General features: G+C 42.4%; 1 protein-coding gene across 10 annotated transcripts in view; it reads right to left on the bottom strand.

Annotated features, from left to right (window-relative positions):
- The window catches only part of CD44 (CD44 molecule (IN blood group)), an 85,669-nt gene that overhangs the window by 25,346 nt on the left and 41,547 nt on the right, over positions 1 to 18,776 (bottom strand). For 6 of the 10 annotated variants that reach the window (XM_037040496.1, XM_037040500.1, XM_037040498.1 and 3 more), the window contains exons 4-8: positions 14,299 to 14,367; positions 11,804 to 12,031; positions 4,021 to 4,176; positions 1,469 to 1,582; positions 906 to 1,022 (exon numbers count right to left, since the gene is read on the bottom strand). In XM_037040496.1, coding sequence (XP_036896391.1) covers positions 906 to 1,022; positions 1,469 to 1,582; positions 4,021 to 4,176; positions 11,804 to 12,031; positions 14,299 to 14,367 — 684 coding nt within the window. The remainder of the gene's footprint in view (positions 1 to 905; positions 1,023 to 1,468; positions 1,583 to 4,020; positions 4,177 to 11,803; positions 12,032 to 14,298; positions 14,368 to 18,776) is intronic. The other 4 variants (XM_037040502.1, XM_037040505.1, XM_037040497.1 and 1 more) reach the window with 3 other exon arrangements.

Below are 18,776 nucleotides of genomic sequence, written 5' to 3'. Positions count from 1 at the left end.
TCCCTCAACCCGGGGATCGCCAAGCATCTTTGGCTTCTCCCTTTGGATTCTAAGTGGATGCTTCTTACATTTTTGCTTTAGAGATATCCACAGCTTTGAGGCTGGGGCATACTTTAAAAAATGCCACAGGCTGTTATCCTAAATTAAAGCTTCTTTTATTCCAAACATGATAGGCATTTCTCCAAGAAATAGATGAAAGAAGAGTATATACTTCTTACATTTTTTTCCTATCCTCATCATCTAGTAGTGGACTTAGAAATGTTTGAGAAAACCCGAGATGTTTGCACATAAGTAGAAATAAATAGAAATAAGGGCATAGGCTTAAACAAAAAAAAAGATTAGCCATAGAATTCAAATGTAGACCATCTGAGCTACTGACTTTTCTCTAAAGAGCGTAAGGGATGCCTTTGTGCAATGCAGTGAGGAAAAGAAGGTTAAGAAGAAACTGGACTCATCCAAGGTCTTCACAGAAAATAAAGATTCCATGAAGAAAATCTTTAAAAAGAAAAGAAGGATTCCAAAGAACAATGCACCAGTCAAGTTTTCTTTCCAGATGCCATTCCCAAAGCATCAATAGAGCAAACTCTTCATTATACATTTTCACAAACACACAAAAATCACCCGACTGGAACCTCTAGGAATCTCTAACACAAAAACCATATCTCAGGACTTTTTTTTTAAATTTCACTTTTTAAATATTTTGGCCTTTTGGGAAACCTGAGAAGTTAACATTTTTCTTCCAATTTCTAAAACTTGTGTGCAGATTCGGCAGATTTTCATGCTCTGGGCTAAAAAAAAAATGACTGTGCGAAAAGAGATGTGGCAATGCCTACAGTCTTTCCTATTCTTTGGAAGGGCTTCACTAGCTCATCTAACTCGGAACTGCCGACCACCATCCTTCTTACTTGTGCTTGTAGAACGCTGGGTCTCCTCTTCGTCATGTTGTTCACGGTGAATGAGAGGGGGCTGTGGCTCCTGGGTCCACTTTTCGCCATCATCAGTGGTGCCATTTCTGTCCACATCTGTTGTGATGATGGTTACATGCACTGTGACTGTTTATCAATCAACCTTTGATGGTTCTGTTCTCCCATTAAAGTACGCGATGCTCAGTGCCACAGCATCTGCCATCAACACTTTCGACTGTCTTTACTGATCTCTCCCAAGAACAAAACAATGGGCAAGGAATTTCTTAACGATGACCTGTTATTCCACTATAACCACTTTCTCAAGAGCAGTGCCATAAACCATCCTATTGTATTCATTTTATAACAGAACAACATAACATATCTCGTGCCCAGATGGTATGATTGATAAATGATCCCTAAGTCGAATTGAGTAGCATCATGAAGGTTCTCTAAGAATTTTTGATGAGATATTCACCACATTTCCTGTGTGTCCCAACCATTGACCTTTGCAGCCTCATAGTCTGAGAAAGAAAATCTTTCATTAAGAAGGCATATCCCATTACCAGTCATCCTTGGGGTTGTCTGAAGCAATACTTCTGGAGTGAAAAGGCCGGGGCTCCACTTGTTCCCATCCTGGGTCTGTGTTGGGATGTGAGAAACCCGTGGTGTGGTTGCAGCTGTGATAATGATGATTGAAGTTATTAGGAAAATGGTATTTCTTCAGCCTTCACCACCTGTTTTGCACTTTTTTCCCTTCTTTGGTCTATATAGTGAGTCATCTACACCAAGTTGTATAGATGGTTGAGTGGAAATGGAAGGAAAGCAGAGAGTGCCTTCAGCTCAATTCAGCCATATGGTTAAGCATCCCAGTGTCCTTTGCATTCTGTCACAGAATACGTTGGGATTAGAACATGAGATCTTCGGAAGGAGCCAAAGAAGTTGTAGCAGGAGGAAGAATGCTTTAGAAAGTACCAGCCCTCCACCAAGGAGAACCAAAGACGGCAGAGCGTTGCCCATCCACGCAGCCAGTATTGGCCCTTTGCACTTGAAAGTCCAGGGAATTTGTGTCACTGGCAAGTGTGTTACATGTTGATCCTCAGGATGGAGAGGTACACAAAGAAGTTACCTCATGACGATCCCTTCATTTCATTAATAGTTTTGGGGGGAAAGAGATACTCAGGACATCCAGAGCTTTCCTATTAGTGATTCTAAGAAAGAATATCTCTCCATAAACGCCACACAATTTGCCAAGACATTTCTGCAAATACTTATAGTAGTCCCATCAAGTACAAAGCGTTCCACCAGCAAGCCATCCATAGCCGGTGAGAGAAAAACAAGACGCACAGATTCAGTAGAGAAACACCATAGGGAACCGACCACCATCACAGCAGATATCCAAGAAAAACAAGAGGCATACTGTCACCCAGAATGATAGGGCTGGAGCAGGAGATGCACCCAACAGCAGGATCATGACAAAATCAGCATCAATGCCTTTTGTGGAAAGGTTATTTGCAAATCCACCCTAGTTCTTTCAAACTTCATTTTGATACCTAAATAATACCAGACTCTTTTCAGAACTATAATACAACAGTCTTTTCAGAACTACGCAACTATCAGCTCTATTTCACAAGTTAAGAAAAGTCAAGTGTAGAATCATTGACCACATTCACAATAAGCACAGACAAAGTGGCAGTTTTCATACCCTCACAGAAGAGGGCACCCGGCTGCATTATGCGCATAGGCGCCAAGCAGAAAAGTGAATGGAAATGGGAAAATATGCCACGGAAATAAAAATGACCAAGGGAAGCTTCCTCCTGGAGTGGGATCATACAATTTACTTTCAGGTTGATCTGTTTGGATTGCCATCCAAGAGAGTTTAGTTTCTCAAGTATCAAGGCATCTTTATTGGTGGCCTCACCTGGAAAATGGGGCCATATCCTAAACCCAGGAGACAGTGTAACAATAGAGCTCCAGTGTTTTTGGTTATTTGCTTTTCATCCTGAAGTTGTTAAAAAGAGTTTCCTTGTTCCACAGAGTAAGCTCTGAGGTGTCCAGGCTAAAATGCATACCATTTAACAGCTCAGACACAATGCATCTAATGCATCTCAAGTTTTTATTCTATCAGTACCATATATAGTTAGATGCCTTCAAGGCCTAAGCTACTTTTTGGACCCCTTCCTCCCTGGGTGCTGTCCATTTGGGGATGACATTCTCAGGTTAGGAGGGACAGAACTTCAGTGACCTAAGAGAGCTCATGTAACAATCCAGTGTGACACCTTCTCTAAGGAAAAGCGGAGCTGTTATGGAATCGGGTTCAGGATTCTCATCACCTTTCAGCAACATCTTAGATCATTACGGGTGTGAATAGGAAACTCAGTCATCAGATGGGGTATTAGACCCATCATTGCATTTTTAAAGGACATTTTTCAGCTAAATTTCCATTTCTGTTCTCAACAAGTTTTACAATTGTCACAACTTTGGATACTATTGTACAGTGGCTTTACTGTGTGTTTTTAATATTTGCACTGTTTTGTGAAAGCTCAGCTGATATTTGCCCTTTGCTCCAATATCTTTGTGTTATATTGGTGCTCAATCTGTTAAAACTCTGAATTCCTTCCCTTAACTTCAACCAGGGCCTTCTAAGTCTTCAATTTAGGATCATCTACTACTTTTAATTAATATCCTCTCAATCACATTCTCAAGTCCATTGCTATTATAGACTATAAGCTCTTTGAAGGCAAAAGCTCTAGCTTCTTTCATCTTTCTGTTCCCTGCACCTAGCACAGTAACTACACAGTGAATATTTGTAGTTAATTCTACTATGCCATTGACAAAGTTCAATGGTCCAAAGAGAATCTGTAGCAGCAGACCACAGGAAGAACATGAGGCACTAAGAATTTTATAAAGCATGTTTTTCCCATTTCTCTCTAAATGTTTTGGCTTCCATTAAATAATCTATTTCTCCCTTTAAAATCTAATCAAGGTATAACTAAGGTATGACCATAGGCTTATGCTCATTTTTCATATTACCTATTTCCCAGGAGAAATACTATCGGGCATCACTCAGATTGATAAGCCTCGCATAAACGGTTCTACTGTAATTGATTATTCTTACTGGTACTGGAGATAAAATCTTCATCATCATCAATGCCTGATCCAGAATGACTGGGGTTTTTGTCTCTTTCATCTTCATTTTCTTCAACTGGTTCCCAGCCTGCTGAGATGGTATTTGAATCCGTACCTGTTGTGGTGACTTGCATTAGTAGCTGAGCTGGATGCCAAGTAACCCATTTGACAAAGGAAGAAAATCAGACTCAGAGTATATAATGGAATCAACACAATTATAAGAAAAAGTGAAACATTTGATATGTACAACCACAAATTCTTTTTTTATTTTTATCTGATGATAGATAGAGAGAGAGAGAGAGAGATTTGTTGTTGCATTAGGGATCGAACCCATAACCTTCATGTATGGGAACAATGCTCTAATCAACTGAGCTACCCAGCCAGGGCCTACCCCAGATTCTTATATCTTAGTTTCTGAAGCTAATCTGTAGATCTAAAAACAACTGGCTGTGATTTTATAACTGAACAGTCTCTTTAAGAAAATTAAAGAGTAATTATAGACACAACCCAGCCAAAGAAGTAAAAGAAAAAAAGGCCAATAAACACTCCCTCATGCTTTTAGATACATTCATTAACTTAGTAAGCATACGTCATTAAAGGTAGGGCGTCCAGCAACGTGCAGAAAAGTTTCACATGTGCCTACTTGCTTCGTCAAGCTACTTTCAAAAAAACCTTGGAATCTAAACACGTTAGTCATCTCTAAAATAGCATAGCTGTATTCATAATTTGCTAATTCATTTATTACTTTCTCTAGCATCAGACCACTGTACTGTAAATGCAAATGAAACCTACCCTGCATTTCCCAACAATACTTCGGCATACGGCAAAGGAAAAAAAACGTCAATTAACAGATAAGTTATTCCTGTCACTTATTAGTCACCCTTTTGGCTGACTAAAATGGACTGTAGCCAGGATCTGGAGCAATTCTCACTTTTCTGCTTTTGGAAGCAATTGCAGGAAAGAAGATAACCGTCCACCGCTTTTCCCTGGTCCCCGTAGAAGATGTCTCTTTACCGCAAAGGGTTTTCCCACAGTTTGAGTCACATTCACGCTATCTTTTGGGGTGACCATTCGTCTTCTCCTACTGTTATTATCTACCCCAAGAATAGTTCCAGTGATTGAGATTTTCTGTATTTTGTTAGCTTTAGCTATGCAATTGTATTTTCTCTTGAGAAGTCAAAAATTTCAAGTGACTTTGGCCATTTTAGAATACCTTTCAGAGTCAAAATTTTGTTCTGTCATCAAGAAAGACCTGGCCCATTTTCACAGTCCCCTTATTAGGCTCCTCTTGGGCTCTATTAATTCTATAGACAGAAAGAAGAAATCTGCTTAACAGCACTATAAAATGAAACATATAGACCGCAGAGCTCATGATCCTTCTGAAGTCATTGCAAACATTTGTGAGACCAGACTGGACTTTATGTCAATGAGAACTATTGAAGACTGTCAAGAAAACAGATGAAATGTGATAATAACAACTCATTACCAGCCGTTATTGTTGTTGTGTGGAGATGGTCCTTGGACTCTGAGGGTTGAAACAACCATGAAAACCAACCGTGAACTCCTCGCCTCTTGGTTACTGTTTTGGGAAGTGTACCTACCACCAGCACTCATCAAAGCCGTTGTAAGCATAATTGAATCAATTGTTAATGATCAGTTCCTAACAAATAGCATGGTGTATGCTTTTATTCTTTTTTCTACTCAGGAGAATTATCAATACTTGATATATGGTGGAAAGAAAAGGAGAAAACACAGAAGTTCCATTTCTTTCAGAGGCCCAAACGGTAGTTCACAGAATGTCAGAGATGGAAGGACCTTAAATATCAGGATTCATGCTGCTCATCTCAAAGATGACAGCGCTGTACAGTACAGGTCTGGGCCTGTCTGAAGTCAGGAGGCTAACCAACAGAGGGGTCTCAAGAGGAGCGTGATAGCTGTCTTTGCATTTTGAAAGGCTATAAAGCAAAAGAGGGAGTAAAATTTTGCCTCTGCTCCCAACAGGCTAAATTGGGACCTGCACTGGGACCTTTGGAGATGGCTATTCTTTCAAATGTTGAATTAAAAGAGTTAATAATCTGAACTATTCAATAATGAGCTTCTCCATAAAGTATTATATACCCCACTGTCAGAAAGATCACTTAGCAGGAAAGTCATGTGAGTGATTAAATGATTAGAAAGTATTAATTGAACTAGACTTTTTAAGATCTTCTCCAAATCTGAGAGTCTATGAGTCTAAAACCCTGCACTTCAGAGTCTTAGCCCTTTATCTTCTACACATTCATTCTATGTTGGCCCAGCAATATCATCCTCCAAGAAGTTAGGATATGGTATTTCTGCAAGCAATCCTAGACACATAACCCCAGCAATCCCAGATACACAGAAGGATGACATCTGCAGTGAAAAATGAAAAAAATGCCTTTCTGTTTTTATTGTTTTCCATTTAGAATCCAAATGCTCTAGCAACCTTGCCCATGGTCTCTCTTTACGTCAACACTTTGCAAACAAAGTGTTGGGTAAAGGTACTCTGAGGGTACTCTGAGTTGCAGCCTTTGAAAAGAGGAAAATCAATCAGGAAAGACAGACAGAGACGAAGTGACCCAACGACCTCAGTAATAAGACTCCTCAGAAGGAGTCCTGATATGCCATTTCTGTAACCATGGAGTGCATCAGAAAAATATCATATAACAGATGAAAAACTGAAAAAAGTTCAAGCAGAGACACTGAAACCGTCGTCAAATTCCTAAATAAAAAAGTAAGGTGAATTAGATTCCCTCTTTCAGCCATCAAGAAAGCCCAGAAACACCGACAGGACCATCCCCTTCACAATGTTTGTCCTGCAAAGATAAACATTTCAAACATTTAAAACTAGCATACCCCTCCCTCCCTCCAGCATTATCTTAGTCACTGTGATATGCAGTCATAACATTGGCTCTATTTTCCTTCCTTGAGCATTTGTTGAAATAAAAAGTATAGTTTATTCAATGTCTTACAAGCTGAGTACACGTAAAGAACCATTTTTATTGCTCTCCTACAGAAAGAATACTATACCTTCTCATTTTAAAACATGACCATATCCTCCGTCGATGAAAGTTAATCAGTGAAGATATGCTTGTCATCTCCCATTATGACAGATTTTGAATCTTCTCCCACAAAAGCTCGCAAGTCAACATGCTCGGCAGGAACTTGGGGTTAACAGTCAAACACCCAGGGAGCTCATTAGAGGCCTGGATTCTGGTGGGAAGCCACAGGCCACTTCCTACACTTTGCAGGTTGTAGGTGCCCAAACAAGTGTCCAGGGCCTGCACTTTCCACCTGTAAATCACTACTTCCCTCTATTATTACTGACTGTAATAATCAGCAGAAAGTAGGGATATGCATTTTCTAACAGACCTTCTACCAGAGTATTTGTTTTGAAAGAGTCTCTTAACAGAAACCCCTATAGAAAAACAAAACAAGTCCAATTATTCGGTGTGTCACCAAAAGGAAAACAAGTAGAACACTTAGGAGGACCCAGGCATGCCCCAGATCCACAGGGCTCACTGATACATGAGATGGTATCAAACCCTGTGCTCCCAACAATTGTGATGGGGCATCAGCAGAAAATGGTAACAGATGGCCTTCTCATGTCCTCTTCCTCAGCACTGGCAGACTTGGTGTTCAGGACAAAAACTGGCAGAAGACGTAACAGTACACCTGTCATTGCTGTTGTTCGATCCCGAGTCTTAGGCTGTGGATGATCAAACCAGGACCATATCCCAGCAAGTGGCTCCTGAGCTGCTGCCTGGCTGTGCGAGCGCACAGCTGAGGTAACTGAATCAACTATGAAAATGTTCGTTTAGTGAGATCTTTCTACAAAACCTTTACCCTCAGATCTGTCTATAGGTAATGTCTGGATCTAGTATAGGATAAAGATTAGAAAAAAAAGGAGGGAGGCCTGATTTTATCTTTCAACTCTCCTGAAGGCTCCTGGGATCTCAGGATAACACCAGAAATGGGTGCCAAGGCAATGCTCCTTCAAACAGAATGCCCTGCATACAAGCTCAGGGAATAATCAAGTAACAACTTAGTATCCTAGTATCCTGTGATGGAAAGAGATTTTTTATTAACTTGATTGGGTTACTCAGCCATGATCTGAAGATCTTTAACATTGACCTGCAGAATTTCATAACATTGCTTTCATTCATCTTCTTTTGGAGTGTCTTTAGAGGTGCTTGCCTGTATCTTTTGGGTCTATCATTTCATCCAGTAACTGTGATGACGCCTGACATTTGAAAGCTCTGCTGACACTCATAAACTGCAAGTTAAGCTTTATACTGTGTATAAGTCAAGCAAGAACTTTGTAAAGGGAGTGTGTTCAGTGTGGTGATATCGGATTTCAAGCAGCCATCCATCACTTCCTGTAACTCTCCATTCTAATTCAGAATGCACAGTGTTTCCAGAAAAAAAAACACAACTCTCTTGGTAGAAAATTCTGGACTCTGTTCAAATTAGAGGAAGGATAATTGGTAATATTTTCACACATTGAAATCTCTTATTTGACTCTCAATTTGGACTGAATCCAAAACGTTTTCCCATAGAACAAAAATGGCAAAGATCACCTGGATAAACGTCTAAACCACTTGTGATTTTTAAAAATCATTTTGAGTCACATACCCTGTTGGAAAATGTAATATGAGCTATTGCTTCTTTCCTGAAAAAAAAAAAGTGATCCTACATGTACACATTCTCAAAATTTTGCATATTATTTCAGGTGGTCTTGTATACCTTCTGGTCTATGATTGACCCTCTTGGAAGTTCATGAACTCCAGGTTAAAAGCTTTGACTCTATATACACTAAATGTCAACCACCTGCACAATATATTCATACTCCTAAGGACACATTTGTTCAGAATAAAGAGTAGAGAGATAGGAGCCAATTTCACCAATGATGCCCTGAAATAAACCTGAGCATTCCCAGGAAAATTCTCAGACATCCCACTCTTACCTCAGAAACTTGTTAAAGATGCATAATTCATGCTACCCTCACCCTATAGTACAGCAGGAAGAGACCAACAGCAAGTATATATACAGGAACAATATAGAAATTGGCATTATTTCTGCCTTCCTGAAGAGATTTGGGGAAAAGGAGAAAGCTAATGCCTAGGCAGCAGAGTTTCCCATTTTCCCCACCCAAGTAAGCCATATATATATATAGGATATATATTTGTGTGGGTGTGCATACATGTGTGTATATGTATGCACACACACATATTGCTTTGACACCCAGAAGACAAAGAAATAGAGTTCTCCCAAGCAAGAGTCTGCTTCATGAATTAGTTTAGGTTTTTGGATTCCAAAGAATTCCAGCTCACCAGTAGAAAGGAAGCCGATGACCTATCTCCAGGAGGGCTCTTCCAAAAATAACACTTACAATAAGGAGTTCACTGGAAATCGAAACCTACTCAGATGGTTGTTCTTGTTGGTTTTCCTTATTGCCGCCCACTGAGGACCCTTAAAGAAGGAATGAGCCAGCCAAGCCAAAGAGTGATTGTAGGTACTCAGCCTCTGACCTCTGCCCGCCTGCCTGCAGTCACTCCCTCTCACTCATTTCCAGCTCTCAGTCAGTCATGAAGTTGTAAGACTCTGCTCAGTGGGCCTGGAGCATACAGTCTATTCAGGAACTTATCAGTGCTAACGTCTCCTGGTGGGCCATGTGCTACTTGTAAGTGTCCCCCTGTTTTCTTGGACACTCCTCACTGCATGCACTGATTGGCTGGAGCCGCCACTGGCCTAACTGGGTCCTACAGCACTCCAACAACTCTCGGATTAGCCTTGGACCCTCTCTGGTAGACAAATGAGTGTCTCTCTTTCTTAATTTGTAAAAAAATCCTAGCTAAGTGCCCTGGGAAGAGGAAAGCATGATTCATTTCCCAACCCAAATCCTGAACTCGGTTTCAGCGAAATCCCATAGAACACTTCTTTCTTGATTTCTGAACAGTGTATAAGCTCCATGGAAGCAGGTCCAACTCTGAGTCCTCAGGAACGAGAGCAACACCTGGCACTGAGGAGACCTCATATATGGGTTGACCTTGAACAAGTGACTAGCTTACTAATCCTTACCTCTCTTCCATTACCCCTCTCTAATGACATTCACTACTGGATTGTTAGCATTAGAACAGACCTAGTACAGAGTAGGTCTTCAAAATTTGTTTGCTGGCTAATTAACAGGCAGGGAAAATGCAGTCCGTAAAAGATGTGCTATGAATCGTTCAGACAATAGGCTAACTGACTTTCCGAAGGCACATGTGAAATACTTGCTAGCAGAGGCATTTATCAGGATTTTCTACTCTAGTTGGAATGGTATTTTAACATAGCCCTGACTCGCATCCTGCCGAGACCAGAATTGTTGTCTGCAAGCACCTGACAAAACTGAATTCCCTGATGACTAGCACCTTCAACAGGTCCACTTTTAAAGGGCGGGGAAATCGAGGGGGACCAAGGAGCTAGCAGCACAGGCCAGTTTGCAGAGGCTTCTCTCCAGAAAGGTTGTCCGTGGGATGACAAACAATGAAAGTGACAAACAGTTGGTTCTGGAGCACTGATAATCCGGGACAGCATGGGCAATTTGAAAGAATCTGCTTTTTGAAATGCTCCAAAGAATCTGCAGAGGATGGCCAGAACCCCGAACCTATTTGTACCAGGACGAGCAAGCTGCTAATAAAAGTCTAAGGCATGGTCGAGCAAGTAACCTTACTCGCCCATGCTCTGGAGGTTTTCCTGGCTTCTGGGTAATAAGGGAGAGAAAAGGTTCCTACCTTGAGCATTCACAAACCAGTACATTTCAGCCGCACTCTTTGGAGCAGAGCCCCACCCCTCCAGAGCCATAGCCAGAAAAGGAGCAAGCCCACACCATACTAGGAAAGCTGCTCACGAGGCTGATGCCCTACTTGAGTTTGAATAATCCTCCACAGCAGGAACACAGCCAATCTGGAAACATGGTTTAAAACAAACCACGGGGCAGGGAAAGCAAAGAGGGAAGTGAGGAGGGAGATGTAAACACTTTCCAATGAAGCAAAGCACGAGGGGCCCGTACCCAGAGAAATCTAAGGCAATGTTTACATAATTCCACTCTCGCAGTGCCAAGGTAACGAATGACCCACACAAACCAAGCAAGTGCTGAGAGTTTTCCCCTACAGGCTGGCATAGAAAACTCTTAAGCAGATCTAATTCGATCAGAAAACTCTTTCAGCTGTGTTTCCCTGGACCAAAGACAAAGGAACTGTTCAGTCAATCATGGGTGACAAAGAAGACTGAATATCACACAATCAATAATGTGAGTATAAGTCAGGTTAAAATATAAAAACAAAGTTCAGTGAAACATAAAGGAGTCGATGGAATGGTACGCAGCTGCTGTGACCCCCAACTTATGAAAACGGTGTTATCCAGAGGTGGATGAGCCCCAGAAGGAAACGTGCAGAGACAGACACAACTTCTGCACGGGGTATGAATTTTCACCACACCCCTGGGACCAGAGAACAAGGGAAGTTCTAAAACACTTCTCGTGTGGCACTTCCTATGCCAAGGTAAGAGAAACAGAGTTGCAGATGAAAAACAAACCCTTGGCATAGCAGTCCTGTGTACACGGCACTGACAGCTGCTGTAGCCACCTCCCCAAATGATATTGCCAACCTCGAGAGAGGAGGCAAATGACACGGGAGTGCCTATCTCTCAAGAACAGAGATGTTTTGGCGGATGAATTGCTATCGGAAAGCACAGTGATCCATTCTCCTTACTGGTAACAGAGGTATCCTCTGGGTAGCTGGGCGCCGAGGGGTGGTCTCCACCTTGGGTCGGGTATTCAGTTGGAAGTTGGGTGTGGAAGATGCTGTAACCTGTTGGAGTGTATCTTTCACTGGGGGACCCACTGCTATCTTCATAAGTAGTGGTGGCGTTGATGTCGTCAGGGTTAGTTCTGTATTCGCCTCTCTTGGTGTAGCGGGTACCGTCACGGTTAACGATAGCTGGGAGAGAGAGAAGGCACTTTCAGAACTTGACAGCTCATGTTCTCCGAGTATAGAAAAGACTCGGAATTAATGTGTAAGATGGTGACTATAATGCTGTTTTTCCTTTTTATTAAAAAGAGCAACTCCTAACTACCTACCTAGTTGGGGGCGTTTATAGCGGAAGCATTGAGAAAAGTATACCCTCCCCTGCCCACTCACACACCTTGGAAATGGGGATGGCACCAGAGGGTGTGCTTGGGGGTCCCTATGTTTGAATTCCAGTCTCGTGTGGCTCTAGACAAGGTAGGTAACTCTTTGAGCTTCCGCTTTGTCATTTGTAAAATAGGGATAATACCCCCTTCTGTTATGAGGACAACATGACACTGTATGTAAGTGTTCAGCATGGTATTCAAAGTAGAGTTGGTACTCAATAAATGGACATCTCCTGGCTCGTCCCTACTTTCCCTTCTCAAGAACATGTAAACTTTGTGTTATTAATTCTACGCATTTCAGGAAAGGATATGAAGTAGGAGACAGAGGAATGTCTCCTAGCCATTCCCTAGCCAATTCCCTAGCCAACAGGGAATGCTAATAGCCATTCCCTATTAGCATCAGCAGGGAATAATACATGTTCGCAAACTCATGAAGAATCGCATTTTCTTTCTAAGGGCCAAGTTTTGTCAGTTTAAGTGAACCCTGACTCCTGGCTTAGTAATTAGCACGCTCGGATATTGAGAGAGCCTCAGCCCTCTGTGGAATTCAGCCTTAAAATTAAGAAGCACAAATGTATATTAGGAGCAAAATCTTTGATTTCACCAAGAAAATGACTAGAATGCACAGGAGGAGAAAAAGCAAGGATGAATTCATCTACTGTTTCTCCCTAAAAGTATTTTCTGCCTTCAGGTCTGGGCCACTCAGTGCCTAATTGAGCATTTACCTGACATTGTTGTCTGCTGTATTGCATTGGTGGGACTAAAGATTCCTGTTGCCCGCCTAGCTTGCCCAGGTGGAACTATTCACAAAACACTAATTTAAAAATATGCCGAAGTCTCCATCACCCTGCTAACCTCTGCAGCTGAGGATCTGATAAGGAAATATGACCAAACCTGTATAGGGCTGAACTTCAAAAGAGATCTGTGGGGACCGAGGAAGTGGGACGCTTGTTGAGCATCTACTGTGAGCCCAGCATGCATTAGATACAGTATCTTTCTTCATTCTCATGGGAAAATCTCATATGTTGTCCCATTACCCAGGTTTGAAAACAGAGGCTCAGAGAAACAAGTCATTCCTCTAAGCTCAGCCAGGTGGGAAGGAGCTAGGATTTCACACCAGGCCTGACTGTGAAGGCACCTGTCGCATTGCAGGCCTCTGCTTCCTTTTGCAAGGCACAGGCCAGGGACAATCCCGTCGGTAATGGTAACGGTGTGTGTTGGGGGGCGGGGCTGGACTGGTGCATTCCTGGGAGGTTCTTGTCTCTGTGCTCTAGTCGCCACTGTTCCCTGTGGGGTCTCCGGGGGGGTCTGGCTCTCAGCAGGCAGACACCAGGCCTTCCCAACACTGGGCTACTTCTCAAAGAAATGAGGTTCAGAGGCAGTAAGATCAGAATCAACAAGCTGACCTTATTTGAAAATTTGGGTTGAGATATTCTGTTTTCTACACTGCCAGATGTCGACTTCCGGGGGTCATTTTCGGTGGGCTGGTATAAATCATGTTGAATCACCTATGGGGAAGTTTATATCTTTTATAACTGTTTTTCAGTACTCCAGTTAAATCGAACCTAAAACCTGGGCAACAGAAGGTCCCTACCCCGTCACCTGTTAGTCTTCCTCTGTGAGGCAGAACAGAGATCAGAGCTTCCGGCTGCCGGAATTGAAGAACATTATTTCGTTTTCCCTACATTTACATTTACTTTTAAGGTTACCTTCTATTTATGTCCAGGGATGTTGACATTTTGTTTGCAGTTTTTAACAAATAAATGTATTTTAGTTACAAAAGAATGGGTCATTTCAATGTAACGTATGGATAGCAGTGCCGTGGACATGGAAATGCCCCGTAAAGTGAGAGTGGTTTTCAAATGACTGAAGTTTGAGGAACAGGGCGTTGGGGCAAACCAGGCAGCATTTTACACCATGGCAGGAAAAGAGGAAGGGACACTGGATCATAGTCAATGTGCCTCCCCTTCGTGAAATGACTGCTCGTCTAGGCAAAAACGAAACATGGACCAGGCACCTGGATCCCTTTCCCAAGAACAGAAAAACTCAATCAAAGTTAGCAAAGATACATACTTATGGTAATTGGTCCTTCAAAGGCATTCGGCAGGTCTGTGATTGATGTGCAATCTTCCCCTTGTGGTGCTATAAGGGAGAAAAGAAAAAAGGCATGAGCCCTCTAAAAAATAGGAGCAAAACTGATAGCCGTTTCTATTCCTCAATTAGAATGAAGTTTTATTATAACTCGTCCCAAATAATTTTCTTTTTCTGAACCTTGGTTAAGTCTCCTAGGAAGTTCTCTGGTCTTTGTAACCCAGTTTCCATTTTTATTTAGCTTCACACATTTTTTGGACGCGCACATGTCCCTCTTGGCACACCAGCAAAGTCATCCATTAACAAATCCCTATGTTCTATATCAGGCATCATGGAAGGCTGAGGGCACAATGATGAGTAAAATAGATGTGGCCCTTCTCTGAGGAAGCACACGTGAGAAGTTTATTTTTTAATATATTATTACAAAAGTAATCTGGGAACGCTGAAAAAAATGTAAAGACATGCATAACTACAATAAGAAAAATCATGTGTAATCTCAATAATCTACAGAAATAATGAAAAAACATGGCAGAAAAAAAACAAGCAAATGTTTATCAACATGAACAATATGAGAATGTAAAGATTAAAATAACCAACAAAATTTAGTTGATAGAAATCTTTAAAGACAAACTAGGCTTCAATCTTTCGTTAACGTGTTAATTTTTTTTATTCATTTGGCTTCTCAACATGAAGTTTCTGGGGTTGCCTGCCTTTGGTCCAGGTGCCCAGAGCATTTCCCGAAGCTGCTGTATTGGCATATCTCCCTGTGGGTATCTCTTGCTTCTTTTTCTTTCGTCCTCCACTTATTATCCACTCCCTCCCCTGACCCTTGGGAATTAAGGTTTCTCACCAGACCTTGGGCCTGCCTGGATACCCAAGATGTTAACAGGAGCCCTCTGAGAAACGCTATGTGAAACCCTGTGGAAACAGGCCCTGGAAGTTCTACCTTGTATGCCATCCCTGAATCCCAAAAGAAGATGGCAGATTGCCGTAACCAACTGTTCCATTCATGTCCGGGTGCTCTATTCGGTACCCAGACCTGTGATGAGCTCTAAAATCACAATGAGATTGAAATTGGCTTTCCAGGTATAGAAAGGATAGATCCAATCGTGCATGACAGCTTTTTATACTGTGCACATGTGAATATGCTCACTTAAATGTAAAATAGCAATTTAATGCTTAGATTGGTTTCTCCCAGAGTTGCTTGTTGGCAAAGAGCAAGTAGGGAAGGGGTGGATGGATGGATGGATGGATAGAGGCAGGCAGGCAGGCAGAATGCTATCCATGACAAGGAAGGCTATTACCACAAGTATTCTAAGTGTCCTGCCATAAACCATTGGGTGCTCATAACATTGGACAAAAACAGGGTTTGATTGCTTCCCAGTTCCTAGGAGCATCTTTTCCAACAGATAATCAGGATGTTTTTTGCTTGCCTATTCCTTTGGCCTTGGAGTGAAACTAAATGGCAGCTTTACATTCCAACTAGAGAAAAGCAAGTTTTAGGAAAAGCTATTCTTGCAAAGGCTGATGAAAAGATTTCACAGAAGAGAGACTCTACAGAGAAAGCCACCTCCCTGGGAAAGCCATTCCTCACCATCCCATCTAAACCGGCCCCTCACCACCCCCCATACCTGTCACCATCATGCATCACCTGCTCTCATTTCAGCCTCAGGCTTACCACTATCTAAAATTATCCTGTTCGTTGTACTTAACGGCTGTTCATGGCACATCTCCCAACCCCTACCATCTGCTCTGCACCCAGCTCTGTAGAAATATTTAAGCTCCAGAGGATGAGTAGGAACCTCATCTGTTGTGGCCAGCACATTTATGTGTGATGGGGATAGAGAGGTACTCAGTAAATGTTACTGAATGAATGAAAAAGGGAAAAAAAAAAGCCCATTCTTCTAGTAAACACACCTAAGATGTTAATCCTCGAAATGGTCTGTATATACAAACAAGTCAAAAAACATTCCGATAAAACCCGAATGGCAATAACACAGAAATAACTAAAGAGTTGCAGACCGATCAGTGCATTTATTCATTTCAAGCAATGACTCAACACATATGACACATCACACAATTTTTAAAAAGAGCAAAAAAAAAACCCACACATTCTTTTGAGGAATTCACAAGGTCATGGAAGACAGTAATAATGAATATTTCTTTAGATTTTTAGAGTTCCCCAAATATTTTTTCCCAACGAATCCCTCACTTCAAAATCAGGACAAAAAGCCACACTGGGCAATCGAAGAGCCTCTCCCCGGCCTGCCGGGGGGCTGCCGCCAGGAGCTAGCCTGACCTGCGACATGCTGCTGACGCCGTCACACTGCGCAGACCCAGAAACATGCCTCAGATCGTGGCTTCTCCATAGCAGGAATGGACGACAGTTCCCCAAATTCAGAAATGACTGCAGGTAACCGCAGAGCGCACTGGGAATTTCTAGGAGATGCATTATAACAGAGGGGGGCATGGGGTCAAAAACACGAAGACAGTTTTGTGAATGATGAGAGCCTTTGCTCCCATGGACCCCCTTCATGCTCCAGTTCGCCTTCTTATGTGAAGCACGTCAAAGCTGGCAAGCCTACTAAGACGGACAGTGACCCAAATGTGCAATTACTACATTCACGCCCCCAAGTCAGATAGCAGGGCCTCGTTAGGCGGCCTTTCATTCTGCTTAATGAGCACTGTGTTGCTGGGAGAGTCAGGCCTGGTGCGCTTTTCCTGAACCTAAAGATTTGTTAGAAAGACCCTGAGGTGAGCTTCCTGGTGGGCTGCATCTCAAAACCTTGCCTCCACTGCACTAAAAAGCTAAGAGAAATGTTAATTATTCAGTCTAGCCAATCTCTCGATGCCACATGGTCACCTTCCTCAATGCCTGAGACATTCTGGGTATCCAATAAATATTTGTTCAGTAAATGAGTAAACGAATAGACAAACAAATGTAGAATCTGCCCGAAATCCCTCCTTCAAAAGAGAATGAGGCATTTCATTCAACGCCAATTTGAAAAATGAACGAATTCAAGTCAGCCCTCCATGTGGTTAACACAGGAGTCACAAGCCTCACACTGGGCCTTATCGCTGACAGCTGAAGCAAGAAAAAAAACCACAAAGCTTTCTCAGGGTCTGCCTGATTTTCATTTGCAAGCCACAGGCTGTGTTTTATACAAGCATTGCTGACTTGTAAACAGGCAGAAGCTATCTGCTGAGACGGAGCTGGCTGTGGTCCCTGGACCCAGTTTGTGGGGGAATCGTATCACCGGGTCCTGCTGGTAGTTCTCAGGCTAAGTTGGATTCAAGGATCTTTCCGGTGAGATCCTTCACAGCAGAAGGTTATCAAGATCTGTAGCTTACTGCCCTGGCTGGTGTAGCTCAGTGGATTGAGCGCGGGCCTGCGACTCAGAGAATCACAGTTCGATTCTCAGTCAGGGTACATGCCTGGGTTGCAGGCCAGTTCCCTGCAGGCCAACTCCCAGCAGGGGACGCACGAAAGGTAACCGTACATTGATGTTTCTCTCCCTCTCTCCTTCCCTTCCCCTCTAAGGATAAATAAATAAAATCTTTAAAAAAAAAGATCTGTAGCTTACTTAATGCCCCCTCTCATCTGACTTTAAACCAAGACAGTTAGAATTCGTCTACTCTTAAGCAAACATTCTTCTCCAGCTCCTTCGCTTTTTTTATCTTGTTACTTCAACAAGACTGACTCCCCAGATAAGAAACAGGTCCCCAGTTCTTTCTCCCCCCACTCTGCCCTGCACAGTACTGAGCACAGATGGCTGAAAAACATACAAGAGCAGCCTATCCCTACTGAGTAAATTTTGGAAAAAAGAAAAAATATATATCACTTTGAACTTCGCTACTTCAATACAGCCACTTTTCTATGCAATACACCCCCAGGACTTCTCAAACTTTTCAACTAAACTACCCCCGCCCCGGCCCACTCCCCACCCCCCATCACCAAATGAAAAGGAAAGTTAATCAGTGCTGTTCACTCCTTTCTCTGAGGAAAGGCCCAATGTTATGGGCAAAAATAAGGATGGGGAGAAAACTCCCAGTAGTAACTTGCCTAGATGGCTTCATTTCCAAGCAATAAAACAATGTGAGCTTCCACCTTTTTCAAATTAAGTTTCTTTTCAGCAAGTGATAGCCACTCATAAATCAGGAAAGACAACGTGGATGCGCAACAACTTGCATGTATTCACTCGACACAACTCAGTGGGAGAGGCTGCAGGCAGCAGCCAGAGTTCTCAAGAGTCTACTATCTAGTGCCAGCTCTGTTCCATGTGACCAATGCCCTCCTCTAAAGCACAGTCTCGCCAAATTTTCCAGGACCTCTGGCATTAAGATAAGCTAGCTAGACCACATGCAGCTCTGTGTCCATTTCTTATTTATTTCCAGGGTTTTTTCCTCATTATCATGTCATTGGAATGGACATTCTGAGTGTGGGCATGGGACCTGGGTAT

Source organism: Sturnira hondurensis, unplaced genomic scaffold (assembly GCF_014824575.4).
Source record: "Sturnira hondurensis isolate 20B ecotype Veracruz unplaced genomic scaffold, ASM1482457v3 Scaffold0002638, whole genome shotgun sequence".
Taxonomy (NCBI): Eukaryota; Metazoa; Chordata; class Mammalia; order Chiroptera; family Phyllostomidae; genus Sturnira; species Sturnira hondurensis.
The sequence above is the reverse complement of the archived record's forward strand: the minus strand, read 5'-3'. Positions and strand labels throughout refer to the sequence as shown.